General features: G+C 32.2%; 5 protein-coding genes across 5 annotated transcripts in view; all 5 read right to left on the bottom strand.

Annotated features, from left to right (window-relative positions):
* Window positions 1-1,985: 1,985 nt before the first annotated feature.
* LOC110423347 (uncharacterized) lies at window positions 1,986-3,015 on the bottom strand. The gene is made up of 2 exons (XM_021437559.2): window positions 2,555-3,015; window positions 1,986-2,383 (listed from the first exon to the last, which is right to left on the bottom strand). Exons 1-2 carry the CDS (start codon window positions 2,879-2,881, stop codon window positions 2,204-2,206), a joined length of 507 nt encoding a protein of 168 aa, XP_021293234.1. The 5' UTR covers window positions 2,882-3,015; the 3' UTR covers window positions 1,986-2,203.
* A 1,185-nt stretch (window positions 3,016-4,200) lies between these two features.
* Window positions 4,201-6,099, bottom strand: LOC110423125 (uncharacterized). Its single transcript, XM_021437264.2, is given in 3 exon segments — window positions 4,201-4,533; window positions 5,394-5,609; window positions 5,611-6,099. Coding segments are annotated over 3 exon segments (501 nt in total). The 5' UTR covers window positions 5,716-6,099; the 3' UTR covers window positions 4,201-4,353.
* Window positions 6,100-6,233: 134 nt separating this feature from the next.
* On the bottom strand, window positions 6,234-8,230 carry LOC110423124 (uncharacterized). The gene is made up of 2 exons (XM_021437263.2): window positions 7,773-8,230; window positions 6,234-6,629 (listed from the first exon to the last, which is right to left on the bottom strand). The coding sequence occupies exons 1-2, from the start codon at window positions 8,094-8,096 to the stop codon at window positions 6,450-6,452; spliced, it is 504 nt and encodes a 167-aa protein (XP_021292938.1). The 5' UTR covers window positions 8,097-8,230; the 3' UTR covers window positions 6,234-6,449.
* Window positions 8,231-9,625: 1,395 nt separating this feature from the next.
* Window positions 9,626-11,900, bottom strand: SGP2 (Ras-related small GTP-binding family protein). The gene is made up of 6 exons (XM_021437262.2): window positions 11,381-11,900; window positions 11,165-11,288; window positions 10,965-11,061; window positions 10,795-10,834; window positions 10,551-10,634; window positions 9,626-10,022 (listed from the first exon to the last, which is right to left on the bottom strand). The coding sequence occupies exons 1-6, from the start codon at window positions 11,732-11,734 to the stop codon at window positions 9,858-9,860; spliced, it is 864 nt and encodes a 287-aa protein (XP_021292937.1). The 5' UTR covers window positions 11,735-11,900; the 3' UTR covers window positions 9,626-9,857.
* Window positions 11,901-20,716: 8,816 nt separating this feature from the next.
* Window positions 20,717-21,502, bottom strand: part of LOC110423003 (glutamate receptor 3.4-like) — a 5,853-nt gene continuing 5,067 nt past the window's right edge. Inside the window, exon 7 of the mRNA XM_021437082.2 lies at window positions 20,717-21,474. Within this exon, the coding sequence (XP_021292757.1) occupies window positions 21,013-21,474 (462 nt within the window). The 3' untranslated portion in view covers window positions 20,717-21,012. The remainder of the gene's footprint in view (window positions 21,475-21,502) is intronic.

Here is a 21,502-nt window from a genome sequence, read left to right as displayed (position 1 = left end):
TGCAAAAAGTTGTCCTTCATTATGTATTTTTTACTATTATACAACGTGAACTAGGATACTGATAAAATTTATTTTATATATATATATAAAAGAATTCGAGTCATATTCCAACGGCATGTTGATATATGAGATGATTGATTTGAAACAAATTGATCATAGGAAGGCATTAATGTTTTCCCAACACATAAATGCAAAGAGATGGCTTAGGATTTACCTTAGTGCTCTGCCTACCAAGAAAAAAGAACATGATTTTTATGTTGTTTAGTGCATATATAGATTCCATATCGCCATAAAGAGAACTCTCTCAAATATTAATTATGTTTTTCTTTTCGTTCTCCCACCATTCGATAATTCATTCCCCTTACTTATTAAAGTGTTGCAAGTTTATGCAAACATTTTTCCAACAACCAATATATATGTGTAACTCCCATTGTTTTGTCTTATGTAATACGCATGCCGGAAGGACCATTAACTTAGGAATGTATTATTTCTTATATTTAATTAAAGATCATTCTTAAGCTTAAATACGATAAATTTGAAAGATGAAACTTGACTATATCTAATCATAAAATTTTGATATAATACTTGAAAAAACTCTACACTATTTTAAGACAATTTAAATAAATTTTTATTATTTTATTACATATAAGTAAATTTTTATATTTTTATTTTGAATCAAATAAGTTTTTATAATTAACGTTTGACTAACTGCCATCAATCAAAACATCATTTATCATTATTTACTACGTGGTGCTGATAAAGCATATTAGCATGTCATTATTTATGGTAATGTGTTTGACTTATGTAATATGATGATATAATTACGTAATATTTTATATTCTATATTAATACTATGTCAATATTATAAATAACAAGTAATATTTTAATTGATAACGATACAAGGGTTTATAACTTAAAGTAAAAATATAAAAATTTAATTAAACGTAATAAAAAATAAAAAACTTTTAAATTTTTTTAAAATAATTTTAAAATATTTTAAAATATTAGACCTAAAATTTCCTTATACAAGTAAAATTCAAGAGTATTAACTTTGCTATTGTTTATTCTCCCGAGAAGGCGGAGATAGAGACAAAATTCAAAGAAAAGGAACAGTTGCACACCGTGGAGAACTCTGGGAGTCTGGTGAGGGGTGACGAAAGCCGCGTCAGTCGAAGAGAAATTAAGAAAAAAATGAGGCCATGGGCCAGGACTGGGGACAACAATATTTATTATAGCTCTTTTAGGCATCCAATAATTATTTAGAACCGAATTTAATGTGGTGTTCTGATGTTGGGGACCATTCAATCCACTGGCCGCAAACAATTTAAAGCAATTTCGTAGCAGCAAATAATGAATTTTGTGTTTGCCAAGAAACAGTTTTTGAGACAGAGCACCACAAGACAGAAGCAGAAACAGGGAGGTGGTACCCCCTTAGAGAAACAAGAGACAGGGGACTTTGCAGCAACATAACATTACAAAAGAACAGAAGCAGCAGATAAACACAGCAGTAGGTCCCCGATGGGTTCATCCCAAGGGAGTCTGCAAACGCGTTAGCTTCGCAAGGAGTGTGGACTAGAGTTTCCCCAGCTGTAAATTGTACCATTTATGATCTTTTGATGTTTGCTCTACGATAAGTCTGTGATGGTTTTTAGCTCTTTACCAAAGATTTGGGCACAAGTCATGAGTCCTTCATATTACAAATCCAAACTCTTTGAACTTCTCTTTCGACTGTTTCTCGTCTGTGAAACAGCCCAGAAGATTTTTACAATACAAACCAGTCGCTTCCTACCTACATCAAACCATGGATTCGTTCCTTGCAGGAAGACTTTCTATTATTAACAATTGAACATCCAACATGCATGGACAGAAGTTTTGCATCTCACATCCCTCATTCAGAACCCGGAAAATGATTTTTTCGGTCGTGTATTTTTGCAGGGGATTTCCAAATCAATCTTGCGATTCATAATGAAAGATCAATCAACCAATTTATGGAAACTACCTGCCGCCATTTCATTAGCACTCATAACCAGGCAATCATACATTTTGAGATAAAACTTTCTAAACATGGCAAGAAAGAATTACAAATACAGATTCTTCTATCTTTGTGAACCTCTGTGTTTATTGTACTTTGATTTTTGTCCTTATTTAGCTTGATTTGGCCGCATACAAACCCTGCTTTTAACATGGTATCAGAGACATTGACTCAGACCCTCTTTTTCCTAACCAGCCCAGGTCCGTTGCCGACGACTGAAGAAGCCTTTCCGCACTGTGAAAGCAGCCCTCGCAGTAAGGCTAAAATACCAAGTCCCCAAAAAGGGGAGTACATCATTATCAGTTTATCTGATGCCTTCTGGGATCCTACCATCTCCCCCAGTATAGCAGTCTGAATTTGACACAAAGTTAACAAAGGTAAGAGTAGAGCCATTTGAAGATGTAAACGCATCTCAGTGACCCCAATGTAAGACAAAGATGGATATTTCAAGCATTAAACGTAAAAAGCATCATCAATTAACAGCATCAAAGCTAATAAGACAAAGGTGCTATTATCATTTACCATGTGTGTCATAAGAGAGGCACCGAAGATGAGGCAAGTGGTGTTGAACCAAGGCTTGGAGGCCAACAGCCCATAAATGTTAACCAGAGCGAGGGGAAATTGGAAAACAAGCTCCAGTTTCATAAGTGCCGTGAAAAAATGAGGCTTCTCCATTAGCAAATAATCCTGGTGCTCGATCGTGTACCATTTATGGAAACGAATGAGCACGTCTGGGAACACCCACTGCGGCAGAAAAATCTGGGCGTCCAAGAACGGAGCCACCACCGAGATTGTCAAGAATGTTAGCAGCAGAACCAAGTCAACCACCTTGCATAGAGCTCTGATCATTTTTGTTTTTGGTGCAGAGTTCCCTACAGAGAGAGGGCGAGAAGATAGGATGGGAATTGGGGAATGGGAAATGAGATTTTGATCTAATTTTCTGAATTGCTGATGGAGGAGATGCAGTCTTCCTTGTGACCAAATTATACTATTAGGAAGTGCAGCCGAGTTAGAAAAAGGGAGTGTTGAAACTTCAGATGATTTCATTTTCCTTATTCGCCGGCGGCGTAAAATCAAAATGAAACAATAGTCAACTTGGATCTCTTGGACTGGCGGCCTAGATGCTGACTAACGCTTGATTCTAATTGTAAATTTAATTATAAATATAATATCAAACACGTATGAAAATTCTGATAAAAATTTCGATTGTGATGAATTTGGTTTTAATCCCAAAATCAGTTAAAAGACTTCAATTAAGTTCAATTGTAATTTTTAATTATAATGATTAAGGGCAATCATTTTGAATTTATTTAGATATTGAAAAGTTATCAGAATGAAAGATTTCGATGATAAAAAAAAAAAGATTTGGATGGGATAAATGATTGCATAATCTTGACTAATGAACCTTGCTGCTCGAATTGTTTGGTGGCCGTAATTCTTGAACCCAACAACCATGGGGAACATGCCGAGAATATTTATAAATAATTTTAAGTTTGTTTCTTTCTCTTATTGGAATTAAATTTTATATTTTTGTTCTTTAAAGTAAAAAAAAAATTGGAAAGAGGTTGTTATGTTGTACTTTCTATTATCTTTTCAATTCTACTATTTTTTTGAAGAAGGTAAGCTTTATTATTAAGTATTAAAAAAATGTTTACTCATTTTACGAGGACGAGTGACAGTCTTTTATAGATATTACGAGGTAGCATATGAAGAGTATTTTTACGTGACATATTAAATTTTGTCAACCCATTTATTAAGTGATTTGATTCTTTTAAAATGTATATGAATAATAGATAATTGTAGTTATTTTTACATGTATCCAAATGATTTCCATTCTTATGCGGATCAAAATAAGTAATTATTCTCGTTTACTCTTTTTAAAAAATATATTTAAATGAAGAAAAAATAGAACAATGGAATTACTTTATCATTTGAAATTAATTAATAATAGTTTTTTTTTATGAAATCCCCTTTTTATCATTTTTAAACATTTGTTCGATTTCATTGCCAATCGTTTATGACATTTGACATATCTAAACTCTATGCATAATTTCCATGGTATATAAATTTTAAAGATTACATAATATAATAGTAAAACTATCTTGAATATTGCAGAGCATAATACAAAAGTATGTTCTTGTAGCTTTTTGGTTTGAAAGATTAATTTTCGTGAGAAAAAGGAAGTCCAAGTTTCATTTCTCCATTAGCCAGATAGAAGCACTTATAATCGGGCAATAATCATACAAAAGAAACCGATTATGTTGTAAATATGACAAGAAAGAATAACCAACTTTGAAGAAGAGCTAGTTCTGTTTGCTAGCTCAAGCCCTCTTTTTCCTAGCCAGTGCTGGTCCTTTGCCAGTGGTTGGAGCAGCCTTGCCGGAGTGTGGAACCAGCCCTCGCAGCATGGCTAAAATACCAAATCCCATGAAAGGGGAGTAAACCATCAACAGTTTATCTGATGCCTTGGGGGATCCCAGCAACTCCCCTAATATAGCAGCCTGGAATTTAACACAGTTACCAAGTGCAAGAGTTAGAGAAATGCATTTCAGTTACCATGATTTTAAATCAAGATTGATATATATTAATATATACCGTGACGGGTTTAAGATTTTACAAGAAAAGTAGTTAAAGAGTAATAATAAATGTAATCATATTATATATCTCAAGTTATAAATATAATAATAAAAAAAATTAAAAATTGAAGGGTGACTGTCCCTTCATCACCATCTTAGCTTCACCGGTATATACATATATATAAAGAGAGATATATTTGAAGTTAAAAACTTATTACCAAGTTGCAATAATTGATCCAATTTGAACGATCCATCCGAAATTTAGTTAGGATTGTTCTTATAAGTCATTAACTCAAAGATTCAAATCGAAATAATACACATTACACCAAGTTAAATAATTCACAAGATCCTCTAAACTCAAATAACTCAAACTTGAAACGATACACATGTGAAACAATTCAAATTTAATTCACTTTAATCAAATCTAGAACAATTCAAAACTTAAATCGAGGATCTATATATTTTTATCTTAAATTCAATTTAGTTAAATGATATAATAAACAAATTACAAATTAATATCATAATTGATCTGAACTTAACTCAATCAACATTGATTTAAACAATTCAATAACTTTGAAATTAAACAATTTGAAACCGAAATGAATAGATCTAAATAAACCGATCCAAACCCAAACTCATTAGGCCCGATTGTTATTCTTAGAGTTGCCTCTTTTGGGTTAGCATCATTCAATGAGAGAGTAAGTAATTAGTAAAACTTTTGATGAATCTAATTAGAATTAAAAACTATTGAGAGAAATGTAAAGAGAGGAGTTCTTTTTGTTTACCATGGACGTAACAAGAGAGGCACCGAAGATAAGGCAGGTGCTGTTGAACCAAGGCTTGGAGGCCAACATCCCATAAACGTTAAGCACAGCGAGAGGCCACTGGAAAACAAGCTCCAGCCAGAGCAGGGCCTTGAAAAAATGGGGCTTCTCCAGCAGGAAAATGTCTTGGTACTCGCCTGCATACCACTTATTCAAACGAACCAGCAGGTCTGGGCATATGCTCTGGTAAAACAGACTGCGAGTCAAGCAAGGGAGCCACCACCGAGATTAGCACCAACATTAGCAATAGAATCGCGTCCACCACCTTGCGTAGAGCTCCCATTGTCGTTGTTTTGAGTTTTCAACAAAGAGAAGAGAGGAAGAGATGGGAAGGGAAAACGAGATTGGATCTAAGTTCTGGATTTGTTGGCGGAGAGGATATGCAGTCTTTCCTGTGACTAAATTATTATATCAGTAAATGCAGCCGAAGAGGATATGCAGTCTTCCCTGTGACTAAATTATTATATCAGTAAATGCAGCCGAATCCTGCCAAATAATTTATTACTTTCCGTAAGTTAGTTGTATTAAAGAATAGTTTGAATTGATTTTGCGGTTCTGTCCCTGTCTGATAGAGGATTAGAAGTCATACATTTGAGATTACCGCCTATCAGATACCATTAGAACAAACTTACCTATTGAAAGAATCCATAATTGATCCTACTTAGATTTCCAAATGTGCATACGTAATCTACAAAGGTAAAAGAACAAACTGTATAGTGTAATGAAAGATGCAGCCTTCTAATTGACTAGATCTTCTCTTATGAGTAAATGTAGCTAAACTCAATGATGCAATTGACAATCAAAGAGCAATCAGATGGAATTTCATTTCCACCTTGGACAGAAATGGCTTATAAGTTATGAACAAAAACAACTGTATGGAAACTGCCTCAAAAGACAGCACTCTCCAATGCATTAGCACTCGTAATCAGGCAATAATCATACAGATGAAACACAAACATTCTAAATATGAGAAGAAACGATTACAAAAAATCGAGAAGATGCTTTCGTATCCTCAACTCAAGCTCTCTTTTTCCTCGCCAGTGCAGGTCTTTTGCCGATGCTTGAAGAAGCCCTGCCAGATTGTGGAACCAGCCCTCGCAACAAGGCTAAAACACCAACTCCCATGAAAGGGGTGTACATCATCAACAATTTATCTGATGCTTTCTGAGATCCCAGCAGCTCCCCTAGTAAAGCAGCCTGAATTTTACACCAAGGTAACAGAGTAAAAAAGGTTATGATTATTGGGCAAGATGGATAGAATATTTGAAAGCCAGAAACTCAGAATAAAGAGTGACAAAGAGGTGTTAGCCAATAGTCGGTTTCAAGCCACATCCGGTTCATGTTATCTGCTAATTAAGAAGTTGTAAGGCAAAGTAGGGAAAACCCTTTTCTTGAAAATGGAAAACCCACAACATTTAAATTAAAAGCCGTTTTGTTTTTGTTTGATTATACCTTGGGATTGGATTTGGGAATCGGGGCCGTTTAATGAATGAATAATGATAAATGAGAAATGCACAAAGCAGCAATTTATACCATATCATCCTCAATTCTATTAACAAATATAAATTTTTTTTATTTTTTTATTTTATAGGTGTACATGTTACTTACAATTAACTTTAAATTTTTTTACCACATCTGATGATACTCAATACTTAAATATAAAATTTTGATACACAATATGTATGTCGACTTAATAATTATAACTAAAATCATAATCTATCTACCATTCATATTACAAATCAATATTTCATAAAAATATCTCAATCAACTATACTTAATAAACAAGTCCACTATCCTGATGTAACAAGTTTCAGTTCCATATCAAATTTCAATTTATTGCAACTACTAAAAAAGTGGTTTATTAAATATTTATCCATCAATAGGAACATTCAAAGTACTAATCAGAAATTTCATAAGGATACCTTAAACCAACAACACTTTAAGTAATTTTTTTTTAAATTATGTTTGTAAAGTTTTGTGTTAAAAATAATTAAATTTGAAAGTCAAATTCAATTGGTAAATATACTCTAATGAATAGAACAATAATATGTGAACATTAAAAATAGTAAAATTTATTATGCACAAAACTTGATCACTCATTAATCAAACGATCAAAATCTTCCATAGTTCCATCTAAGAATTCAAAACTAAGATCCTCTAATTGAATTTAATGTTAAAATTTACCATGGTTCAAAGCACTGTCATCAATAAAGAGCTAATAATGTGTGATAAATACTACCCAAGCATTAAAATTTAGACTCCCATCATTGAAAGAACAAAAAAAAATTAAATTTAAAATTCCAAACAAGGGTGGGAGTAATTTTGTTTTTTTTTATTTACCATGGCTGTAATAACAGAGGCACCATAGATGAGGCAAGTGGTGTTGAACCAAGGCTTGGATGCCAAAATCCCATAAATGTTAAGCACGACGAGAGGCCACTGGAAAACAAGCTCCAACCAGACAAGGGCAACGAAGAAATGGGGCTTCTCCACCATCAAATAATCTTGGTACTCGTTGGCGTAGAATTGCTTCAGACGGATGAGCACGTCCGGGAAGCTGCTCTCCGGCAAAACCATCTGGGCGTCGATTAAAGGCCCCGCCAACAATATCACCACGAACACTACCAATAGCAGCGCGTCAACAACCTTGCACAGAATTCCCATTCCTTTCAATTTGGATTCTCGAGCAGGGAATGAGAGAGGGGAGTTGGATCTAATTTTCTGAAACTTCTGACAAGGATTGAAATGGTCGACGCTGCTTTAAATTTACCCCCCGATAATTTCTATACTTTTAAATTAAATAATAAAAATATTAAAGCTGATGCCAAGGTTTTATCCTCGTCAACTTCTCTTATTTACAAAACTGCCATTTTCTTCCACCATGCCATCTCTTGATGGTAAGAACGAAGTATAAGTCTTATGGTACGTAATTTTGATCTAATTTTATTTTAAATTTTGTTGAATTATTTGTTTCTTTATTAATTAGCTTATTTCACTGATTTATTTTGCAATAGAGAAGAGTTATTTTATTGAAATTATAAATTTTTATCTCCATATATAATTTTTTTTAAAAAAAGTATGAATTTTTTTAATATTGTGTTACATTTTAATTCAAAAATGAAATATTTTACTTTTTGATTTTGTTTTAATACATACAAATGCTTTGAATAATAACTTATCATATGGTTGTTGGTTTCCCCTTCCTTTTTTTTGGGTAATTGGGTTTCTTAGATTGTCACATTAATGTGTACCACATCAATGTGTTATTGCAACCTAAGGAAAACATAAGATAAGCTTCTGCTTGAAGTTAAATTATACATATAAATATTAGAAGAAGCCATTGGAGAATGGATAGGGAGGAGTTTGTGAAAAAACCATAATTTATATATGGGCCTTGATATTAGAATGCAGAAGATTTGCTTTTAGATATGGTTGGGCATGAACCCAACCCTTAGGACGGCAGTTTCACATATTTATCTCCCAATCGTGCATTGCATTTGTAGATTCGTAGCTATGTGCACTGTGATCATGCAGGGAAGAACAAGCAAAGAAGTACACCTATCACTGTCAGCAGTGGAACCCCCTGGAGTGAGAGAGGTGAAACTCATCCAGTAGTACGACTTATATTATGCATTCGTTAACAATTGGCTTTTTGGCTGAATGACAGTGCCTCTGTGATATACTTCTTCTCTTACAGTTTTCTTATCCGTTGTTTACCCTTTCTTTTACTCTATTCCTGTTCTCCTGTTACTTATCCAATGATCCACTGCTAGTAATAGGCCTGCCAAATTCCATCATCTCCGAACCAGTCATATGACGTTCGTTTCATCCCATCAAAGAGATGATTGATGTGCCTTTTGACTTATGACTTCTGGCTCACCAAATTCCGTGGGCAACTATTTTGCCGTAAAGTTGGACTTAGCTGTCAGATATTGACTCTAATCGTGAGAAAAATGCACAGTGTCAGAGTAGAGCTAGATAACAGTAGTTACAAGACCCTGGTTGGTTTTAAGAGTTTTTTCTAGCACATTCGTCTATGATTCCAAGTTCTTTACCTAGTTTAATCCTTTCCCCTTCTAAGCTACGCTTCTAGTTTTTGCAGGTCACTTTTATTTAGAAATGCCTATGGTAAGCATGATTAATGTGGGTACTTCCATGGATGCAAGGTCTTTGCTCAATCAGTGAATAGCGGCTGAGCTGAAAAGAAATATGCAAAGCTATCATGCAGCATTTCATTTTTGTTTTCTCACTTTTCCTACAACTGTTGAACAACTGAACTGTTGTCATTGCGGGCTCTCCGGCAGTGCTCAGTGAAACAACTCGAATCATCACCAGGTCAAATGAGAAACATTAACTCTGGTGACCGGTTGCCTGAGGATCAACCTCTTGGAATTAAGGCAGTCTGTCTATTTTACAACAGCAAGTTTAGAAATCAATGATGGGTTCTCCGATGGTGAGATTGCGCTCAACTGTCCAAGGCAGGTCAAAGAGTTTCGCTGTGATGAATTTGAAGATCTTGTTTACATTGATGTTGTATGTAGCACTTGAAAAGAACAGCGTCGCGTTCAGGGCCTTTGCATATGCTCTTGCCTGCCATAAATAAGAAGCAAATTTTTAGTGCAATGAGAAACACAATATTGAAGTTCAACTATTCAATTTTGGTTGTGCAATGCAAGCAGCAACAATAGACGGTTCTAAACAGCTTCCAACTGCAGGAGGAAGAGAAAGAATCTTTCATCTGTTGGGATTGTTGAGTGGTTAAAAATGAAGATCAGAAAATTGGTGACGGGTGAGAGATCACAATCTCCATAATGCGGGTGGCTCGTAGGCCTCCCTGTAATCAATTAGCCAAAAGCCCTTTTCTCCAGTTATGTTTCCCTGTTTGTCCCCTGATTTACTTCATAGGTCCTCCATGTTTTAACTCTCAAACATTGACTTGGTTGTTCTCCAAGTCTCCCCTTTATATTTACATCTCGAAATTCATAGATTTGATCATGAAGCAATAACACAAGATACCAGGAGTGCGAATTGTTTTTAGACCAGTTTGAAGTGATACGGGGCTTCAAGGATGGCAATTAAACTATGGAAAAGAAAATTTGTCTTGGACCAGCAATTTACCTGACTAGCGATTGTCCACTGCAAATCTATGGGAAGTTGGATGAAATCATCAAATTTGGTTCCTATCAAAATCGGTATTGCTGTCTGCATAATCAAAGCTTTGCATAATTAGGAGACATTTTATAGACATCTAGTTACATAAATACTTATATAATTCTTAAAATAGAAGCAGAAACCTGGAACAAAGGAATGAAAGCTACTCTGGATTTCAACAATGGTATGATAAAAGTAAAAAAGTGAATACCTGATTCCATTTCCTGGCTTGTTGATACCAGCTTATGACACTGCAACCAGAGAATAAATACTCCTTCAATTTAGAATCCTACCCAGATTTCAGAGATCAAGGCAATACAGCAATTCTTTTTCATTGTTAATTGAAATGGAGATATTGGACTGTATAATGTATGATCATACCTGTTTAAAGTACACCGGCTTGTTAGGTCAAACATGAACAGAATTGCTACAGAGTCTTTGCAAGCCAGGGGAATGTGATCCTTGGATTTCTGACCTCCTGCATTTATAATTAAATGAACAAGTTGTTGGGTGTCCTATAAGCAACAAAAGTGAAAACCTGAAGAATTTTTTAAAAGCAGAGAGAAAGAAAAATGGCATACCATCAACATCCCAGATACTGTAAGATATTCTTGCTCCTCTTACAAAAAAAGTTTTATCCATCAAATTCAACCCTTTCTCTTGAATGGCTCCCTTTTCATCTTTCTCATCCCCAATGTATTTCACCTTTAAGACCATGACAAGATGCATTGATATTTCAATAGAACAAAACCAGTAATACTTAAACAAGATTAGGAAGTTAAGCTAATGACACTGACCAGAAAACTAGTCTTTCCAATTTGAGAATCACCCAAGAGACTGATCTTCAATGGAACTAAATCTGAATCCTTACTATCATGGTGGTTATGGTGACACGCGGGAAGCGTCACGTCCCTCGACGCTGAAAAACTGCCGTCAACGGAGGCAGAAGACTGCGAAGGCACAGCGGTGGTGGTAGTGGTGGCGCTGGCGTTGGCTGCACGTGGTAACATTCGATACCTAATAGGCTTCCCCAGGGAACACATGAGAATTCTATCCCAGAAGCAACGAATGCAGCGTCGCAGAGTCAAAAGGCGACGGTGGACTCTGAGTCTGAGTTTGAGTTTAACCATTTTGGGGCAAATCTGGGTCATGGTCTCTCACTTGATGGCCTCAAACAGATTGCTGTGTTGTAGATTTGGCCATGGAAGAAAAGCCTGGCAAACACTTGCTCTCATATTTCAAAACCTTTAGGATATTTTTGGAACATGCTCTACCTTTCTGTTACAACTTACGAAGAGACTTGTTAGCTACGAATGTGACTACTTTAACGGGACAGTTGACCGGTATTATGGACAATAATTTTGCGTATTAGTCCAAATTGCCGGCTGGGTTCTGCTTCCATTTGCATTCACATTAGGGTTATTTTGGGAACTTCACATTTTCTTTCTCACCAAATTCTATTGTAATCTTTCGCCCTTTATCTCTAACAATGGATTATCTTAATCATTTAACCAACAAAAACATAGATGATAATGGCCCTTTTAATCCAAAGGTTAATTACATCATAATCTCTTCTTATAACATACAAATAGTGTAAATTTGAGCTCACAAATCATTAAAAATAATATTAAAACTGTGATTTATCCTCTCCATTAGCAAAAGCAAATGCTTTGTTAGCTCTAAATTGATTAGATTAGATTTGGCCAGTTTGGTGAAGGTATTGAACTGGAGTCCATGCCGTGACTAAACAGACAGAACACGTTTTTTATATGAATAAAAAGAGAACACTTGTCCTTCAAACGTGGGGTGCAACTGCAATTCTCCTAATTTCTATGGTCACTTGCCTACATTGAATCAATTATTTGCCCAGAAAAGGTAAATTTGACGTGCCCCTCCCTCCAATAATTGAATCAAATCAATTGGTTACGTAAGTAAACCCCAAGTAATTAGGCATAATATTTTAAAAAAATCAAATAAATTCTTATATTTTTATTATACGTTTGTATATTTATTTTAAATTAAATAAATTTTTATATTTAAATTTTTAATCAAATAAAGTTGATTTAATCAAAATATCACTTGTTAGCATTATATTCACGTGGCATGTTGACATGTCATAAGAGATGAAGATATAAAATGATTACATGAATATATTGTATTTTTTACACTCCATATCAATGCTACCTTAACAGCACATAGACATAAAATGATAATATATGTTTTGATTAATGATAATTAGTTAATTATTAATCATAAAAACTTATTTGATCAAACATAAAAATTTAATTAAACATAATAAAAAATTAAAAATTTATTTAAATTTTCATAAATAGTTCAAAACTTTTTTTTTTGAGAAAAATATATCTAATCATATGGAGAAGACAAATGCTCTACATATCATTCATAAGTAAAGTAGTAGCCTCTATTAGCTAAAACATTATATCTACAATTTATGCTAATAATGTTGTACTACTATTTATTTCAGTAATTATGACATGCATTACGAGATATCTAACCTTTTTTCAATGAAATTTTAACATACTTGCCTACTTAAATGTAAAACATTGATTTTTCTTTTTCTTCGTATCAATTTGGATCTTAAATTACATCATAACAAAACAAAAGATAATTTATCTTGTTTCGGTAACGCATTGCATGCGATAATTAAAATTCAATATTTCAATTTAAAAAATTTTAAATTCAAATTTTAAAATAAAAGAAATGAGAGTTATATAATAAAATAAGACTATCTTTCATCATATAGTTCAAAATTACACGCTTTCAAACTTGAAATCGCTTAATAAAAATCTCAAATTTTCTTACACCATGTTTCTTTAAATCACGTAAAAACTGATTATACCAACTAGAAAAAGAAAGTATATATGAGGTGAAAATGTGACAACCATTCATTAAATATTATTGATATGCACATGAATTCGAATTAAATGTCATATGAATATGATTATGATAAGTTAGAATCTTTGTAGCTTTGTAAGCAAAAACATGATTAAGAAAGCTAAATATTAAATATTATTATCCAAAGTCCAAGAAGAATGATCATTTTATTATAATAAAAAAATCATGTGAAAATTTTAAAAAATTAATTATATATAATAATGTGAAAAAAAAGCACTAAATTGGCCGTAATTATAATTTAATTTTTTCAAGAAATATAACATAATACATATGTAAAAAAAATTAATAAATAAATCAACACAAAATTAAATTAAATTCACGTTAAATGAGACATAAACTGTAGTTAGGAATTATAAATTGGTAGGGTTCAATTCCATCACCATATCACTTGAGGAATTGAGGTCTGACACGTAATTCGACGAGTGGAATCAGCATCTGACACGTTGCCTTGGAAAATAATAAATAGCTTTCGGTTATGTTTTTTAAATGGAAACCAACGACGAAATTATTGTCCTTTAAAACGGGGTGGTCGGTCGACATGTTCGGTAATAACTGTTAAAGATATTATAAATGTGAAAATGACTCTAATGATGGATAATCATTTCTTCCCAACCGACGTGGAATCCTGTTGTTCTCTCCTTCAAAAGTGACCAATTGAGAATTAATTCAAAATTAATTGATTCCGACCCAACAACAAAGGGGAGTTGGGGATGTCAACGGGTTGGATTTATATTTATAAGTTTTTGTTCTGATAATATAAAGTTTGAATATCTTATATTTAAATTTGAAATAAATTCTTAATATGAAAATAATACTAATAAAAAAATTATTATTATGTGCATTGGACAACCAAGATGTATTTTTAGGGCTTGTCTCTAACTGAAGTCTTAGTATGTAAAGAGCTTTGATAAAAAAAAAATTGTCACATTGGTATGATATTAATAATATTGTTGTTTAATTTTAAATTGAATATTTATTTTATTATTTTATATTATATTTTAAAATAATTATAAAAAAAGTATTACGGTCATAGAAAAAGCACTAGAGATTAGTCCTTCAAATTATCTAAGTAACTTGGAGCTGAAGTTGAGGAAGGATTATGAGTTGGTGCTACAACAAGAAGAAATATTTTGGAAGCAGAAAGCTAAAGCAAACTGGCTCAATTTTGAGGATAAAAACATCAAATATTTTCATCTTAGAGTGATTCAAAGAAGGAATAAGGCGAAGATAATTTAACTCAAGGATGGGAATGGTAACTGGCTTGATGGGCAAGATGCAATTAAGAATCATGCTATTGATTTTTATAAAAATTTATATTCTAAAGATGGGGAGTATCTACCAATATATTCACTTAAAGGTCAATTTCGTTGTCTATCTCAAGATGATTATAATTGCTTGGTTAAGCTGGTATGTGAAAAAAAGGTTCATGATGCGCTATTCGAGATGCAATTGTTAAAAGCTCTGGGGATTGATGGTATGAATGTCATAATTTTCCAGAATCAATGAATGTGGTGGGACAAAGCATAGTATGGTATGCGTAGGATATTTTTTGAGGTGAACGGATTGGGGATGATCTATGTCGGTCCTCAATTATCTTAATTCGTAAGGTATTTTTTTTAGAGTTTATCTCTCAATACTAACCTATTAGCTTATTACTTGTAATTTTTAAAATATTAATGAAGGTAATAACAAATTGGTTAAAAATAGTGATGCTAGCTTTGATTTTAGACATGCAAGTTAGTTTTATACCAGAGAGGTTAATTATTGATAATATTATTGTAGCTCAAGAAATATTACATTTGTTCCGTAAGAAGAAAGGCAAGGTGGGTTGGATGATGTTGAAAATTGATTTAGAGAAAGCATTTGATAGGCTACGATGGGAGTTTGTTCATGACACCCTAATAAATGCAGGAATTCTAGATGTGATTATCAGTATTCTGGTTCGAAGCTGCGAATGCACCAAAGCTCAAATCCCATGGAACGGTTCTCCATCAGAAGTGTTTTCTTCTTCTAGAAGAGTAAGGCAAGGCGATCGATTTTCCTCATACTTTTTGTACTATGTATTGAAAGATTGTCGCACGAAATCAACAAGGCTGTAAAACAAAGCTTATGGAAACCAATCAAACTTGGTTTACGATGCCCACCTTTGTCCCACTTGTTTTTTTGCTGATGACCATATTTGCTTTGCGGAGGCTTTTGTCTCACAAATGGAAATTATCAGAAGAGTTTTGGATGATTTATGTAACTGTTTTAGTGAAAAGGTTAGCGAATCGAAATCTATTTTCTATTATTCAAATAATGTCTCCTTGAATTTTATTGAGGACCTCCAAGCTTGTTCAGGTTTATAGAATGTTTAAAATATGGGCAAATACCTTGGAGTTCCCTTGTTTACAAGAAAGAAAGGAGTTACTACCTTTAAGTATTTGGAGGATAAAATTCGTAGCAAACTTAGTGGGTGGAAAGAAGCATTGCTGTCTTTTGGGAGGAGTCTTACTTTGGTGAAGTCAATGTTATCCATAATTCTTTATTATGTGATGCAGACGACAACAATTCCAATTAAGTTTTGTAATAGAATAGAACGACTTTGTAGAAATTTTCTTTGGGCCGGTGATCATAACAATCTAAAGGTGCATTTAATCAAATGGAATATAGTGCGTAGACCAAAAGAAGAAACGTGGGTTGGGAGTGAGAAAACTTCATCTAATGAATAAAGCTTCAAGATAAAATTACTGTGGCAGATGGTTACTCGACCTCGTGTGTTATGGGTTAGAATCTTACATGGAAAATACAGTTTCAATATGGATAGAAGACCTAACTCAATATCAAATTCTGGTGTTTCTTCCCTATGGCATTCGTTGAGTAAAGTATGGCCTACCTTCATACACAATATTCGATGGGCTCTAGGTGATGGTTTGCGAGTTTGGTTTTGGAAGGCTATTTGGTTAGAAAATGCTGCTCTTAAGGATTTAGTGCCTTCCTCTCACAACATTACAGATGAACAGTGTTACATAAGGGAATTTCCATCAACTGATAAAAGTTGGACTATGGCAAAGCTTGCTGTAGTTTTACCAGGTGAGTTAGTGACTAAACTCATAACTACCATGCCTCCCATGTTGCATTTCAAACCAGATTTGCCCCATTGGGCCTACTCAATCTCAAGCAATTTTACAGTGGGTTCAATGTATGATATGCTGTGACATAGGAAACCAAGTTATTACGGTCAACCAAGTTGTAAATGGGAGAGTGTTTGGAAATGGTTCAAACCACAAAGAATCCAGATGTTCTTAGTTCAATGCATGCATGGAAGAGTGCTAACAAATGCGGAACGCTTGAGGAGGCACATGGCTCTCTCATCATCCTTTCCTTTATGTAGTGAGGGGGAGGAATCGCTCTTACATTTGCTTCGTGACTGCCCACAAGCATCAGAAGTTTGGAGGAAAATATTACCTCAACCAGCTTTAGGGTAATTCTTCGACTGCCCTTTAGTAAAATGATAGCTATTTAATTTGAAAAAGCCCAAGCTCAAAGTTGATGAGATGCCGGGGCAAACTTGGCTTGGTGTTGTTTGCTTGTATATATGGAAATGGCGTAATCTGAAGGTTTTTCATGGCAAGCAAACTCCAATTAGCAGCAAGTTGAAATTTAACGAAGGTATGTTGAACATGATCTGTAATGTGACCCAATTGACTGCTGAAAGTAAGCCATATAAGGAGGAGACACTGATAGGATGACAATGCCTTACTTCTGAAGGGGTGACCTTAAATACAAATAGGGCTTGTAGGCAAAATACAGAATTGGCTTCTGCTGGTGACACCATAAAAAACCATTGTGGTTATTGGAGAGGCGGATTTGTCAACAAGTTGGGTACTTATTCGTCCTACAAAATTGAACTTTGGGGGACATGTGGAGCGCTTCAGTTGGCCTGAGACAGAGGCTCTCATAAGGTTTGGCTACAGGTTGATAATAAAATGGTTGCTTAGACAATATTTGAGACCTTAACCCATCCTTCTGCTAATTTTGATTTAATTGAAGCTATTCGTTGAATGTTGAAAGGTGAATGGTTTGTGTAGATTTTTCACATCTATAGAAAAAGAAATATAATATCAAATCATTTGATTAATATTGGTTTTTATTTTGATGATAATTTGGTTTCATATAATTCTGCGTTTAGAGAATTCATGAATTTGTTATTTTATGACTCGTTGGGTGTTTGTCTTTTACAAATGATTAAAAATTAATAATTTTTTTTTTCACAAAAACAATATATTATCTTTTATTATATGAAATACCTGTTTACCACAAAACTTTGCTCTCAACGGGCTAACGTGGAATATATCTTGCAGATTCGCTTGACCGCGACACTCCCCGTGGGCCTATGTGCTCTTGCCGAACCGGATGGACAGTTGTCCCAGACATTTGACGCGTGGCTCGAATTTTGATTGAATAAACTTAACAATCATTACACAAAAGACAAAAATTCATACTTTTCAATGAAATCCACTTTTTCAACTGTGATGTCATTAAAGAACCTTTAAATAAAGGTTTGTTAAACTGATGATTTGCATTATTATTATTATTATTATAAGTAATATATTAATTTATTTTTTATAAATATCGCTTTAATGGATATATATAAATATTAATTACTATTTTCTTATAAGTATATAAAATTCAATAGTTATCCATTATTTATTTTGAAATTTGTAATAATTAATTTCTATTTTTCTCTTCTCATCTTAATATCTTTTTGAAATGTTTTAAAAAAAATTTAAATAAATTTTTATTTTTTATTAAATTTAATTAAATTTTTATATTTTTATTTTAAATTAAATAAATATTTATCATTAAATATTGATTAACTCTTATTTTTTTATATTTACTTGAAAAGTAAAAATGATATATAATCATATTATTATATTATATTAATATATCACATCCCTATTCATAATATAATGTTAATATCATACAACATAAATAATAAATAACATTTTTATTAAAATAATTCATTAATTTTTAATTATAAAAATTTATTGGATTTAAAATAAAAATATAATATTTTAATAAAATATAATAAAAATAAAAAATTTAAATAATTCAAAAACTTTTTAAATATTATACCTATCTTTTACTAATTTTTACTTTAAAAAAACTCACACTCGCAGCATTATTTCCACCTAAAAGAAAAAAAAAAGACAAAAAATAAAAGAATAAAGTCCTTGAATGAGTTCCAGAAAGTACAGAAGATGGGCCAATTTCGTTTTGTTTCCTTTGAAAAGTCCAACCGATTTTACCAACTAGGGAGACACAAATGGCCCGGAAGATTTCTTGTCCAGAAGACAAGACAACATAATGGCCCAAAACGGTCAAAAACGTTGAAAAAGAAACTCTTAACGGTAAAATAATGTAAGGATATAAATGATAGTTAATAATCGAGTATCCGTGAGTATTTGATCTGATAAAAAAAAGTTTCAATATTTCATAATCGGTTACAGGATGAATTCAGATATAAATTTTAGGTAAAATTCGGATACCTTAAATCCAAACCTGATTATATTTAATTTAAGTTTTCGATATCCGAAATTCGTATGGAATCTAATTATAGTTATATTATTTATAAAATTTTTATATTAATTGAATTTATAAATTAACAAATATAAAATTAATTTATATTACTTATGATGTAAATTTAAATATATAAAATTTTTATATTAATTGAACTTGTAAATTAATAAATATAAAATTAATTTATATTAATTGAACTTGTAAGCTAATAAATGTAAAATTAATTTATATTATTTAAACTATGATACCAACTTAATAACATATTATTGTTTTGTTAGTTTGGGAGAGTAGTGAGTACACATCCAAGTAGGCATCATCTAAAAACTTAGAATGTATTAATATGCACCCGAACTTGAGGAATGAAATGGAAGATAAATAATATATTAATTATTTTTTATATTCTTTTTATAAAAATATTTATTATAGTTTTTGTTACATAATTTTTCATCATTTTAATTTGTACAAGATTTTCAGTTTGAAATGAACTTTTCACAATTGATATTGAGGAAAAAGAAGAATTCAAATGAAATTTATGATGTTTTCATGTTGTTGTATGTTCAAAGTTAAATATGATGTTTGATATTACACTTGTATTATTTTTATGTTGTATTTATATTGATTTTAATTGTGGAATAGTTTTTAAATATTAGTTAATTATATATGAATTAATGTAAAATATTTTTTATTTGGATTTCGAATTTCGAGTTCGAATTATCATATTGATAGAATACTAAAAATTTACTTTAAATAATCACGTAATTAACATATTTAAATAATTAATCAGTAGTGCTATTCTAATAGAATTCGGTGTTTGATAATATTTTTTTATTTTATTTGAGTTTTTATATAATTTGGATATTTTAATATTTAAACAGTTTTAAGTGCAAATATCTCAAAAATAGTGGGTACCTTACCCGTTTACATTTCTTAAAAAATATTCTCATTTTTTGTTTGCCATCTAACTCAACAGGATTAATTTAACTTATGATCTCTATCAAATTAAAATGTAATTTTTTTATTTTATCAATTTAAACATTTGATAATAAAATATAAAAATTAATATTAATAAAAATAAAATATTTATATATATTTATCAAAAATTATTTTCGTTAATCCAATTAACTTTATTTGTTAACTTTTGTTATCAATTTATTTTTTGAGTGGATAAAATCCAAAAGAGTTACATCTTAATTAGACAAAATGAAAAGTTGAATTCTAAAAGTATAATACTTCAAAGGCTTTTTAAATTATTTAGAAAAATATAAATAAAATTTTTTATTAAGTTTAATCATATCTTTATATTTTAATTTTAAATTAAATAAGTTTTTATGATTAATATTTGATTAACTATTATTAGTTAAAATGCCATTTATCATTATAGGTCACATGATGCTCATATAACATATTGACATATTATAATAAATAATAACGTGATATGTTAATATAATTATATCATTTTTTACCTTTCATGTCAATTTTATGTATAAATAAAATAATAAATAATATTTTAACTAATGATAATAAGTCAACCATTAATTATAAAAGCTTATTTAACCCAAATTAAAATACCAAAAGTTAATTGAAAGTAATAAAAATAAATTTTTATTTAAATTTGTTAAAAATAATTCAATGATTTTTTTCAAACATTAAGCCAATTCTAATAACGAAACTATCTACATTTTGAAAGCTCCCTTCCTTGAGAGTGAAATGTGGATTACATTATTTTTTGGCTAAGTTACATTGTAGTATAATACAAATTGGTTTAGAGCTAGCCAATAATTTCTCATTTTGCTATTTCCTACAAAAAAAAAAAAGGGTATGAAAATGGGGAAAAAAAAAAGGGAAAAAACCTAGCCACCTATGTTTTCACTTCAAAGCAATGGAGCAGATATGTTGCATGCATGAATTTCCTATAGAGGAGACCCCAACAGACCAAACAAAATGTTTCTCCTTATGCTGGTGAACTTGCCTGTCCATCCGAGCCATGAATGGACTGTTGTTTGCTCTCATTACTATTCTTTCGCTTCAGCATCTCCTTAATCTCTGTTTCTTTCCTATCTACAAAATCCATTATTTGCTTAAAGCTGCCTGAGCCGATGGAGCGCCTGGATGACCTTGCAGGTTCAATCTCCTCGGCCTCCGCTTCCTCGCCTTCTGGGGTGAATTTGCGGTACTGAGTAATGATATTGCAGCAGAAGGCAGTGAGAGCCAAGATGCACGCAATGCCACAGATGAGGAACAGGCCCCAAAAGCTACTTAGGGAGAGTTTGTTTTCGTCGACTTGATTGATTTGCATAGTGCACTCGCTGTGTGTCAACCACTTGTTATGGATTTTCTGGAGATCACCATTTTCGGAGAGTTGAAGGATAGCCGTTGACAGATCAACTGCAAGGGGGGAGTCCCTTTGGAAAGCCTGACAGCAGAAAAAATGAATGTGAGAC

The sequence above is a fragment of the Theobroma umbraticum genome, unplaced genomic scaffold (genome assembly GCF_002168275.2).
Source record: "Theobroma umbraticum cultivar Fairchild unplaced genomic scaffold, ASM216827v3 scaffold_20.0, whole genome shotgun sequence".
In the NCBI taxonomy this organism is placed as follows: Eukaryota; Viridiplantae; Streptophyta; class Magnoliopsida; order Malvales; family Malvaceae; genus Theobroma; species Theobroma umbraticum.
Note: the sequence above shows the minus strand (reverse complement) of the source record. Positions and strands in the feature narration are given on the sequence as shown.